The sequence below is a fragment of the Cynocephalus volans genome, chromosome 6, assembly GCF_027409185.1.
Source record: "Cynocephalus volans isolate mCynVol1 chromosome 6, mCynVol1.pri, whole genome shotgun sequence".
Classification (NCBI taxonomy): Eukaryota; Metazoa; Chordata; class Mammalia; order Dermoptera; family Cynocephalidae; genus Cynocephalus; species Cynocephalus volans.
The window spans coordinates 82,080,500-82,093,485 of record NC_084465.1 but is presented as its reverse complement, the minus strand read 5'-3'; the positions used below and the strand labels follow the sequence as shown (position 1 = coordinate 82,093,485).

The window sequence follows — 12,986 nt, the reverse complement described above, 5'->3', positions numbered from 1 at the left end:
GGGGGTAGTGGCTGAAAGTATTTGGCTTTTGACTTCTTTCATATTTGCTATTAATGGAAGAGTGGACTGATGCTGTACGCTGCACTGCCTAGCTCTCAGAGGGAGAATTTTATGCCTCCATCAAAGAAAGCTGAGACAGGAAGGCTATCTTACAGAAACATTTCATTTAAAAAATGATTTTGAATCTTCTTCAGCTAAGAGTTCAGATATTCTGATTACCTTCTGTCTGTAGCTCCATGAACTTCCAGGTCTTTCAAACCAGAGCTGACAAATAGGAACAGAAGACCAATGTAGAGTCTAAGTCATAAGTATAATGAGTGATTATTATATGAGTGGAAATTGAAAAGAAAAAAACCCCACAAAAACATAAGAGAAAACATGAGGCTAGCTGTTGCTCCATACTTAGTACACAGGAGGCTCTCAATATGTGTTTATTTAATAATAAATGAATGGATAAGCTTGTAGAATATTATGTTAAGAGAAATAAGCCAGGCCCAGAAAGAGAAATACCACATGTTCTCACTCATATGTGGAAGCTAAAAAAAGTTGATCGCATAGAAGTAGAGAATAGAATAGTGGTTCTTACAGGCTGGGAAGGGTAGAAAGAAGAGGTGGATTGGAGGAGAGGTTGGTTACCAAATACAAAATTATAACTAGATAGAAATAAGCTCTAGAGTTCTATAGCACTGTGAGGTGACTATAATTAAAAACAACTCAGTACATATTTTCAAATAGCTAGAAAAGAGGATTTTGAATGCTCCCAATACAAAGAAATGATAAACTTTGAGGTGATAGATATTCTAATTACCCTGATTTAATCATTACACATTTGAACATGTATTGAAATATCAATATACAGCCCATAAATATGTACAATTTTGTGTCAAATAAAAATAATAATAAAAGCAAAAAAAGTAAAAATAAAAATAAATTAATAAATAAATGGCAAATTGTCTAAAGGAGTGACAATGGGTTAAAGGAAAAAAAAAAAACAATTTAGCAAGAAAGAATTTTACTACTTGTAGGCCTTGGTTTTTTATTTCTTCGAATGGTCAGACTTCAAAATGATATAGGATCATTTCAAGAAGTATTTACAAACTGTCATGAGGATATCTACATGTACCCATAGTAAATATTAGTTAGAGACCACATATATAATATTATTTAGAATATAACAGGAAAAATTAACCAGATTTTAGATATATATAATTCTCAAATATATTAGTTTTTAGTAGTCTTACTAGTCTTCATTAAACTATAATTCGATGCATGCTTTGTTGTGAAGATGTCATTGCTTAGTCATTCAATTCCTTTATTTTATTTATAATTTTATATTTTAAAATAAGACATCATATAGTAAGAATGCTGCTGGTCTAGGAGTCAGAAGCTATGAATTCTTCTCTAGGTTTGGAATGATTAAATACTGTGGACTCTGCTGTGAACTGCCTGCTTATGGCTCAAGCATTTAGTAAACTAATTTATTTTAGTTTTGGATTTCAAAAGAAAAACAATGTATTGTTTTACATTAATGAAAATTTAGAAGTAATGATTTACTAAATTTTTGGTCAAAATACTTCACAATGATAAATCCCATAATGACATGTCAATATTATTTATTGGATATTAGTTTGTTACAGGGATGAATAGGTGGTCTGGAGTTATTCAAGATAAAATATGACAAAGGAAAAATATAAATGTAGTTTTTTCACATCAAAACGAAAAGCTGAGGTGTTTTAGATTTAGCTGCATTTCAGCCTGTCACGAGACTCATTTTTTCTAGGTAGTGCCATTTCCTTTGTCTACTCTAAAATTTTATTTGACCTAAAGCCTTATGTTTTCTTACAGTCAGAAATGGCAATCAGTAGATGATTCTATATTCAAGTTTGTTCAAGTATGTTTGTTTTAATTTTCAGAGTTTTTATTTCATAGACTCATAGATCTCCTAAGTTATACAGAAGCTTAAAGTTCATCAAATCCATTTACATTTAGCAACCACAAAGTCTAAGGCGCGATTTCCTATTGTCTCAATTTTATAATCAAGGGACATAGAAAAGTAGAGAAAATTATCATAGGACAGAGAAAAATTATAGAAAAAGAAATTCCAGAAATGGAGATATTTTCTTCCTCCCTGCTATTGACATTTCTTTGGTTGACATAGTTGCTTACAAACATATATATTTTTTATAGGTGTTGCAGTCTTCAGAATGTAAAAAACACATGTGTAAAGCTTTGATGATGGCATTTTTCAGCCATCTCGTTTTGAGAACAGAGGAATTTTAATAGCTTTCTGATATTCATGTTTACTTGAAACAAGAAAATGAAGTATTCTTATTTCAAAATGCATCCTGTTGTGCTCAGCCATGATGTCAAAGCAATCTAAAGAATTTAATTTCAGATATGATGCTGCAGCTAAGTGAATTAAGGAGGAAGTTAAGCTTTTCATTTCTAATTTTCCTTTTTCTTGCAATGGACATCAGATGCTTAATGATTCTATAAAATTTCACATTTTGTAGTAAACACAGAGTAACATATATGTTTATATCTGTAGGGAGTGTTGTCTCTATCCCTACAACTATCTTTGAGTATACACAATTAGCATAATCTATGCAATATCAGAAACTTCCTTTCCTAGTTAGCAGGAATTACCCTGACTTGAATAATATTTCATACTGTATTTTCCAAGTCTGCAGCAACATGATCTTTCTGTGGAATCCACAGTATAAAGCAAATCTCAAACAATTTCTTCAAGGTGGCTTATCAGTTTTACTTTTTCCAGGTGCCATGGGGTGTTCCTGCTTGTATCATTTGCATCAAGTTTAAAACTAATGAAAATCCAAATACAATTAGGAAGGGGAGATGGGGAAAAGAGAGATTCCAAATCAGGGTGGATCCTCTTGTTGCGCTGGAGGGAAGAGGATTGTGATGCATCTTTGATAACAGCAGTGGAGGAAATGAAGCACTGATTGCGAGCCAGGTTTGAGCTGAACATTAATATAAGAGAAATCAGCATTAGGCTGATTACTGCATGTGAGAAACAGATGCCACCCCCTCCTCTTTCTGCTGATGTAACAAAAGGCATTGTGCCTGCTCAGGATAATTGGGTGGGGATAACACACGATGAAATACACTTACGAAAAAAGAAAGGTTCCTGAGTCAATATCAAAATTTTGGCATAAACACTAGGGTGTTTTTTTTTTTTTTTTTTTTGAAAGAAAAAACTCTACTAATTGGCAACAGCTTGGTGCAATTGTCAAAAATACGGTGTGTCATTATGGCCTAAACAGTTAAAGCCTGCCTGCCTCCCCTGACCCTACACTCATACCACCCCCGCAACACACAACTCACAAACTCATACACGCACATATTCATTACAAATTGCTCTGCTTGAGTCAACCCCACACCCCTCTTCTCTTTCTGTTTTGGAAGCTCCCTCCTCTCTGATCCCATGGCACAAGATTTATCCATGGCGGCCCAATGGAGAGGCCTTCAGCTGCCGAAAACAGTGGTCATTCGCCTTTGCATTCCTGCACTTTCCCTGGTCACTATAAGACTTATCTCACTTTTTCTGCCCTTCACTCCTCCTCTGATGGCAGGTATTATGCCTTCTAAAATACAGGTTTTGTTTCAAGAAAGAATCCTAAACAGCAGCAGTAAAATGTATTGTTAAACAAACCTTTCTGTTACATTGAATTTAACTATATGTTCATAGATTTGATCATAAAATAAAAGTCAGCCACAATATTATAATATAATAGAAAAGGAAAATCAGAGCAGCCCTTTGAAAGGCTTGCCACTGGAACTTTGTTTACTGCTTATTGGGGAGAATAAATGTGGAGGACCAATGTGGTGTAATAAATAGAAAAATAATACAAAGGTAGAAATGTGGTGTAAAGTAACAGAATATTCTTCTGAATATATATGTGTGTGTATACATATTTATTGTACGTGTATATATACGTATACACGTATGTATGTAAATTTATATACCAAGGGGAGAGCTTACGGTTTAATTCTGACAGAATGAAAATTTAAGACATTTTAACCAAACTGGCCTTGTGTATAGTGAGTACAGTTGGTATATAACTGAAATGTCTGCAGAAAACCTCAGAGCAATTGAAACAAGCCTTAAATTACCACCCCCCACAATCACCTAATCCTTCTTTCCATCTCCACCTCCCAAAATCATAAAAATGACATCCCTAACCCCCTAAGTGTGTCAGATCTAAGTGCAATCAAATAGAATATAGACCAAGTATAAGTTTGTAATAAAGAGCTGGCTTTGTGCTCACAGCTTCATTGAGCAGCTGCTGGGGAAGGTGCCTTGGTTAAAACTCACAGAGCCTCATTTCTGGCACATCTTCGACCCGTTAGGCAGATTCTGCCCCTGCTCTGCAATTCCTCAATCCTCCTGGGGAATCGTTCTGCCTCTTCCACTACGTCTCTTCTTCCAATCAAGGGTCTGATGCTGCCCATTGACCACGATTATTTTTCTGCTTTTTGGCACTGGGAGCTTGTCTGTTGTAGGATAACAGTGGAATTCTCTGCTGTCTGCAGGGCTTTCCCCAGGGAACAGAGCATGAAACCCAAACTTATATAAAATCATATCCTGTTTGCAAACATCATATTCCCTTTGCTTCTCACTGATCTGGTCCCATAAACCCCAGCACAGCTTGAGAGCCCATTCCTCATCTAAACAAATGCCATAAGCCCCTTTATACTTTTACAACCATGTCAAAAAATAATATTGCCTGCCAATAGTGATGTGATTGGAGTCGCCTCCTCTGAGCCATAAAAGAAGCGCAGAGTCTGTTATCAATTTCTCTAAGTGTATCAGGGGAATTATGGGTCGAATCAGTTCCAAGTTATAAATGACAACTCAAAAGCCGCAGAAGCGTTTGAAGCTGGGAGCTGATGACGACATTATCATAAAAGCCTGCTCGTCCTTGCTTTTGTGGGTTTTTTTGTGGCCTATCAAGTGAAGAGGGGAAAATAAGGCTGAGAAATGACTTCAAGATTTCTTCACACAGCAGCAGGTCAGATGGTCAGGAAAGGGATCACTATTTTTAGTGATAGACCCTGAGGAGTTAGAACCAAAGTGGTCCTGCACTGGCTTTTGTTTCCAGAGTCCCTTAATTATCTATTTCACTCTACAATGACCAAGTCCTGGAACTTGGTAAAGTGTTTTTTTCAATTGGTGCATTTTCTTATAGTGCAATCACACAGTAATCAGAAGTGAGTCATGCCATAGTAACGAAACAAAACGAAAAGCAAACACAAAGGAATTTGGAAACCTTGTGATTATTGCTCAAAATGCAATTCTGGAGAGCACATTTTAAGGCACCTTAAATACCATTCTCCCATTGAGCTGTTTGACCAGCATTCTAATACCACATGAAATTTTAGGGGGAAAGTTTAATAAGAAGTAGAGGTTTTCTGATTTCATAATGTTCCAGGCAGTCTCCTCAAAAGCCAATGAACCCATCAGCATTCAGTAGGTATATATTAAAGCCATCTACAATGAAGTTATGTATTCTAAGTAACTGAAGTTTACTTTAACATTTGGGAATCACTGAGTATTCTGGAACTGAAACCAATGGGTCCATCTTAGATAATTTGAACCAGAAGAAGGCCTCAAGACAAAAGCAAGATGAGTAGTTTCCAAGCTCTCCAGGATGCCCCCATGTGACCAAATTGAGCCACTCCACATTGATACTGGATGTCTTTTATATACTGAGTGTATCTGTGATTGTCTTGGAGGTGAAAATGTAGACTGGTTCAAATCCAGAGGACTCAGACTTGTTTCTCCCAGGACTTGTACCAAAATGAAAGAGATGAGGGGCAAGATGGTTTCTGAATGGTTAATAACATGATTTTGCTCCTGAACGATAAAGAATGAATCAAAAGTTCACAAGAGCATCAGCAAGTGCAAGTTTGCACATGTGCACGTGTGCGCACACACACTCATACTCACCTGAACCTACATAAATACTACCAGAAGACATATGGGCCAATTGATAGAGTGTCTCTCTCCAGCCTTCTCCAGCACTGATGGAGTCAAACTAATCCGGGGCCTCCTCCCCATGCCTCTGCTTGCCCACACTAGATTTACCCACCCCCACTGCTGCTACCATCCAGATTAGGTCAGTGTCTGGGGTTATTATTAGGGACTGATTCTGTGATCCCCACTGTGCTTTATGTTGGACATATGAGGCAGAAGCAGTAGTCATTTATTCTTTGGTTATGTTTAAGAGTTTACTAGAGCAATTCTGGCTAAAAAAATAAGAATTTACCTTGAAAGGGGTTTACAGCAGTTGAGTGGAGGTACTTTGCATTCGAGGGATAGTGAGTTACAAGCACATTCCAGATCAAATTTGGGAGGTGAGTCCTAGAGAGCTGCCCTTCATTTAGCTCTGGGTCATGCATTAAATGTACTTGTAAATGAGTGGCATTTCATGACCACCTTTCTTTGAACAGCTTTCATTTCCTCCCCATGACTACACCCCCTAAGTAGCTGTGTTTCATTTTTTGCTTCATTTGCAGGTAAGCCATCATCCTCTTAAAATAGCCACTTGAGGTGGTAGAAAATAAGCACAAAAGCCATTTGAAAAGTCAGTTTATCGTCTTCTTTCTAGAATGATTTTGCAAGCTCCTGGCTCCACAGGAGGTATGCTAGAAATGAGCAAGGATTAATGTGGGTTGATGATTGCCCTGTTCTGGGAGTCAAAAAAGCAAAACTCATTGGTTAGCTGCCACAAAGGAGTTCACAATACATCAGCCACTCTGCTGCACTGCTAGGCCCTGGGGGCTGCAGCTAGTCTGTGGAAGAAGAAAGCTGTTGAAGGATAAGGCTCTTTTGGAACTCCTTCACATGGATATGCGTATCAACCCCATACTTTCAGCTTTTCACCTTTACTGTGTGACTTCAGAAAAATAAGTTCACTTCTCTGAGCCTTCAGTTTCTCATCTGCAAAATGGTGTTAATAATAATCACTATTTCACAAGGTTAAGAAACTTGGTTGTATGTTGATAAACTGTAAAGTCCAAACAGATACACATTGTAGTTGCCATTGTCATTTCCAGAGGAGACAGAATCACAGCTAAAAGAACAGAAAGTTGCTAAGTCTTTCATCATTAGAATTGAAAACATAAGGGATTCTTCTGTATAAAAATTAGTTACAGCAAAAAAATTGTCTAAAACATGATATATACGACTAGTTTTGTTCTTTCCCTTCAATATCCAAGAAACCTAATTGACTTAAATACCTTAGTCCTTGGAAACCTTACTTAGAATTCTGTTGTCCTAACATGTCTTAGCACTTAGTTCTACAGGATGATGGTTTGTTACCAGTAAGGGTTAATTTTAAACAGATTGCAGGTTATAGGGTTTGTTCTAATCACCTACAAAAATGTAGACATTTTTCTTCATATGTCACTGGATTCCAACAAATTTGTCCTTGAAATGTGGTATAAATATCCTGGGTCAAAAGGCTTTGTTAATTATTGAATACAAAAAATGGCCTCAGGGGGTTCACAAACAAAATGTCCCATAATGCAAAGCACTCTGTGAAGATTATGCCATTTTCACCAGGAATATAATGTATGTGCATACTCAGTACGATTCTACTGAAAATTGAATTCTGCTGCGAAACTGCATTAAACCCTCTCATTTTACCTTTTCTCCAGCTACAAAGAAGTCTGGCAGAGCTGCCTTCGTGAGCATGTGACCTATCTCACACAGGAACAGTTAGAAGGGCCTCTCTCTTGGCTTAGTTCTATGTTGCCACCATCTTGAAATTCTTAATAATTTTTGAACAAAGGGCTCCATGTTTTCATTTGACACTTAGCCCTGCAAATTCTATAGCCAGTCCTAAAATCCAGTATACCCTCTAGTGAGAAATAGCCTTAAGCACAACTGAATAGATAATTCAAAGGAGATTTTTGGTAACTTTGTGTTATTTAAAGCAGTAAACTTACCCCAAGTCCACCACAAGGTAATGAGGAAAAAAACTTTTGAGAGTCATCACCTATACAATAAGAAAACACGAAAAAATATATAAGTTCGGAATATAAAGATAGGGTTTTTAAAAATTTCTGGTGTTTATTAACACATTAGAGTATGTCACATGGTACTTATCATTTGACTTATAAGAAAATTAACAAAATTTCAGACCAATTATTCAAAAGAGTTAAATTTCAAGATACCATTGTTCTGTCTATGTATACACAGATAAGAATTCAAAGCAAAGGAACACAAATATTATCACATGTAGGGTCTACACTCTACATAAACAAACACATGCCCGTGAAATTTGGGTCACAAGCTTTTTTTAAATGAGCCTGCACATGCATATTATATATTATTTTTACAATTTATAATTTATGGTAAATAATTCACCTATTTAATGATTTAATCCTCCAGTGTGATGTTTAGAGCCACAAGGCTTATGACCCCATGCACTGTCATTTTTTTAAATATTTCAAATATTAAAATATCTTCTCAAATCTAAAGACTTTTTCTGAATTTTTACTTCTGACACATAGCTAAGTATACTTAACTATAAGTAGCTATATCTAACTTGAGATAAAGATAAGGCCATACGCCTCTCCAACATCCCAAATTTTTTAAACACAACACTGTAAAAAGTTTAATCCCATTGGGGATCTATTATAATATAAATATCAATATAAAAATATCATCTTTAAAAATATACGCCCAAATCTTAATCGCTATTATCTCTTGGAAATGGTATTTCATGAGCTTTTTAGTAATTAGCTTGTTTGCCTGCACTTTCATTTTCCACATTATCTACTGAGAAAATAATAGCAAACTATTCCTAAAGCTCTAACACTGAAATCTGCCTCTGAAGTCATTAAAGGAGAAGGCAGTGAGCATTTCTATCATAGAGTCAAATGGTTCTGATGTGACTCAGATAGATCACTCCACAGGTGAGTGGTGGAACCAGGTACCAATTCACCTGCCCCATTTATTCTTTCTATTGATGATCAATGAAATAAATAATTAAAATTGAAAACAGGTTTGTGGTAGAATTCACATGCCATGTCAGTAAAAGTCTAAATAGATTTTTACTTTCACAGAAGACAGTTTATTTGGAAAAAAAATAAATTGTATGGTTGATTTTTCAAATGCAATTACTAACAGATGGAAAATGATCAATAAAAATGCACACACAAATGAAAAGACATCTAGTCATACATAGAAATCTTCATAAAAAAAAGATGAGAAGAAAAAAATAAATAAATCATGGCATAATCATAAAACTGGAATACCAGCACCACTAAAAGACACATAAAAAAAATTCTTGTTAGCATAGGGAGGGGAAAAGTTTTCTTATGGTGTTGCTCTTAACAAGGATATTTCTGTATGCTTGAATATTTTGCAAGACTGTATTCATATGTCACCTGTAAAATTAAAATATACATGTATACTGTATGAACTCTTCAATCATACTGACAAGGGATAAAAAATAATCCTACAATGTAAAAATACTTTTTAAAAAGTTATTTTAAAAAATTGCTAAACCCTGAGAATAAGGAAAATGAAAGATATGCTGCTTAAAGAGAATTTTATTTAGTAATGTTTTTGTAATACAAAACAGGCAAATAATTGATCATTTAAATTTAGTAGTGTGCAAGGAATTTTTAATTCATTGAATTGACTGGATTTATTCTTAAATAATATTATATTGCCTTATCAATAGACTGAAATCTGGCTAGCCACAAGATCCTGGAAACTGGTAATAAGGATGACAGGAATATTAATGTTAAGGAAAACCTCGTACCAGAAGTGATTGGAGAGCATGTTTTTAAAGTGTCACCTTACAGAGTCTAGAGTATTTAAAGAGATAAATGGTTCCCATTTCCAAATCTAATTATTTTATAATCTATAGATGTCTTTCAAGATACAAAGAGTAATAAGTCTGACCATACCGAACTTTTATTTAAATCCTTCCTCCTAATTCTAGAACATAATTATCAAGAACAGTAATACCAATTTAGATGAGAAAAGACATTCCCCATTTGTATTGAGAGGAACTGGGGTAGGTAGTAGAATGTACTGGAGTGGATAGAATGGATAAAAAGAGAAGATATCTTGATGGTTATGAATTTTTATACCATCACACAAGGCAACTTCAACCTAGTCCTTTAGATACGCATATAAATTTAAAAAACAAGCCTCAAGAACCCAAATTTCACAAAGAACACAAAAGTATAGAAAGTTACACTTTAAAAAATGGGATCATTCACTAAGAACTGGCATTGAAGAAAATGAGCTTAGTTTGGGACTCACTAGAGAAAGTGAAGTAGTTTGAAAGTGTTCTCAAAGTTGAATTTAGTGTTTGATGTCAAGGCCCGACAGAATGCAACATTCCTGTTTATCTGTATTCATGTTCCATACATATGATATTGAAATTGCTGCACCAATCACTGAGAGGTGTCTATGAAATGCCAAATGTGTATAGAATGCTAACTCTAAAATCACCAATTGTATAAATATTATTTTACATTAAATATAAAAACTAATGTGATAAATGACCAATTTATTTCTATTATAATTTTGAAAATAAGATCATTGGCACTTTGGTACTTTCATCACATACATGTGTGAAAAGAACTGTTATCAAAGTTCCAAATCATATATTAAAATTCATTTTTAAATCATCAAATTTTACAATTGATACATACATTGAATATTTTGAGAAAATAAGTTTTGTTCAAAGGTGTCAAATTTCATTTTAAAAAGCAGTGATATTGCCACGTTTCATAAATAAAACAGTATGATGCTGCCGAAGCTTAAACTTCATTTTTTTTTTTAAGAATATGTTTTTTTTCTCTTAAAATGTGGAATAATGGTTGTTTTGGAACACCTCTCAAATATCTTTGTGTGTGTTCATATTCCACATTTGATCAATTCAAGTGTATTTCAATAATGTCCAAGGGCACTTAGTCCTGTGCCTGTACTTTATGTAAAGAAGTACTTTATGTAAAGTATCTGCACATACAGAGACCAAAAGAAGAAAAAGCATATACAGTACATATGTTTAAATTGATTTATTTGTATTTATATTAATATATAACTTTAACTCTACATAAATTCTTTTTTTCATCAAATTTTAGCCATATGCTTTCTACTTCTTGATGGTCCTCTTTTTATCTACTTCTCTCCAAGCTACGACTCCCTACCCTAGTAACATGCATGTGTGGGCACACACACTCATGCATGTATGCCTTTACTTCATAAATTTAGAGATGCTTGCCACTTGTTTCAAAAAGGCACCATGTAAGTGTTAGCATGATTAATTGTGAATTTCCCTTTAATACTTGCTTTCGAAGATGCCTGCCTACTGCACGTCATAGACTTGTTTTTGAATTGTTTAGGACCAGTTAACATAAAACCATTTTGAAATAACATTGAATTAGGTGAAAGAGTCTAAGAAGTTTATTTAAAAGAAAGGGACAAGAAAAAGTCCTAAAATGCCTTTTTTGGTTACAATACTTAAAGCATGATCCTTTCAGCATATATTGTCAAGCTATGTATTGTTATTCAATTATAAAAGGTTATTCATGGGTAAAATAAGTTTTTGTCACTAATTTTCCCCAAAACTGTTTTTCTATCATTCACATAAAGCTTACATAAAGCCCTGCAACATAACTTTTGTTTTAAAATCTGAAGATAAATTTTTGAAAAAATCATACATTAAGAAAAAATTATGTTTATTCATTTTCTACGTCTGCCATTTACTTTTGCTATTTTAATTCCACATGCAAGGCATACATGAAATAGATTACATTAAGATTTTTAATGCACTCTTTCTATAAAATGTAGTGGGCTAGGCATAGAAATAAGGAGTTTTCACTTAAAATAAATTGTACTATGTCTTTTGTCTATTAAGGTCATAGGAAAAAGAACTGAAAGACAGGAAGCAAATGGGAAAGGTGAAGATCAATTGGCATAAAGAACATGAGGACCTTTTTTTCTTTCAGTTTCAAAATATAAGCAAATAAATTTGACAATGCATTCATTCCTGTAAGCAAAAACACATTGTGTATATGCTATTTAAATAAGGATTAATTTTAAAGTACACATCATGAAAAGTGCATTGTCATTTTCTAATGCAGGATTTTCTTAATCTGCATTGGCTTCTTTTGTAAAACGACTCATTCCACAGAGCAATGCTGTTGGAAAAACTGATTTTTTGTCACACTGCTTGCCAAGTATTTTGAACTGACACCAGCATTGACTAATGATAGTGCTGGAATGTGCTGTTCTCAGTAGAATGGAGGCCTGTACAGACCTAGGAGTATCCTGGGGTCCAGCTTCTGTCCATCCAGGGGGTTGGTGCCATACAACAGTGAGTGATGTTCAGAATGAACAAGCTGTATTTCCTCCAGGCTGGCTTTTCGACCTTGAATTCGCTGAAAGAAAACAGCAGAAGCCTACAGTACTCCACTGACCACATTTAGAAGAAAATGAGACCCCAAGTCACATTTAAGATGATTAATAATGGGCTGAGTTTCATCATGCAAGAATGTGACACTGATTTGCTTAGTAAAGAACCATAATAATATTTGAAAAATGAGCATGTGGAAGGTTCAGATCCAATGGATTGCTTATGCATAAACAGGCAATTGACATAAAGCATATTCTACTTTAGCATAAAAAATAAATCTATAACAAATAAATTACTAGTTAACTCTTTTATAAATGTATCACCTTAAAAACAAACAGGGGCTGAGAAATACATTTATTACAATCTATTTTACACTCACCTGAAGAAGTTGGAATGGATTTCTTATTCTTTCTTGAAGGACATAAGTAAACACCACTACATTTTAATGTATTTGATTATCACAAACATGTTAATCACTTCACGTTTGTGCACCTCACAGTAGTGTCAATCTAGATCAATGATACACAAAAGTATGTCCCATGGGATCAAGAACAGTTAGGGGAATCTGCTTATCAA

The 12,986-nt window shown here is 34.6% G+C and overlaps 1 protein-coding gene across 19 annotated transcripts in view; it reads right to left on the bottom strand.

Moving 5' to 3' along the window:
• The window catches only part of HDAC9 (histone deacetylase 9), an 899,944-nt gene that overhangs the window by 229,930 nt on the left and 657,028 nt on the right, over positions 1-12,986 (bottom strand). For all 19 annotated transcript variants that reach the window (XM_063101430.1, XM_063101421.1, XM_063101428.1 and 16 more), the window contains 2 exons: positions 12,315-12,435; positions 7,975-8,024 (listed from right to left, as the gene is read on the bottom strand). In XM_063101430.1, coding sequence (XP_062957500.1) covers positions 7,975-8,024; positions 12,315-12,435 — 171 coding nt within the window. The remainder of the gene's footprint in view (positions 1-7,974; positions 8,025-12,314; positions 12,436-12,986) is intronic.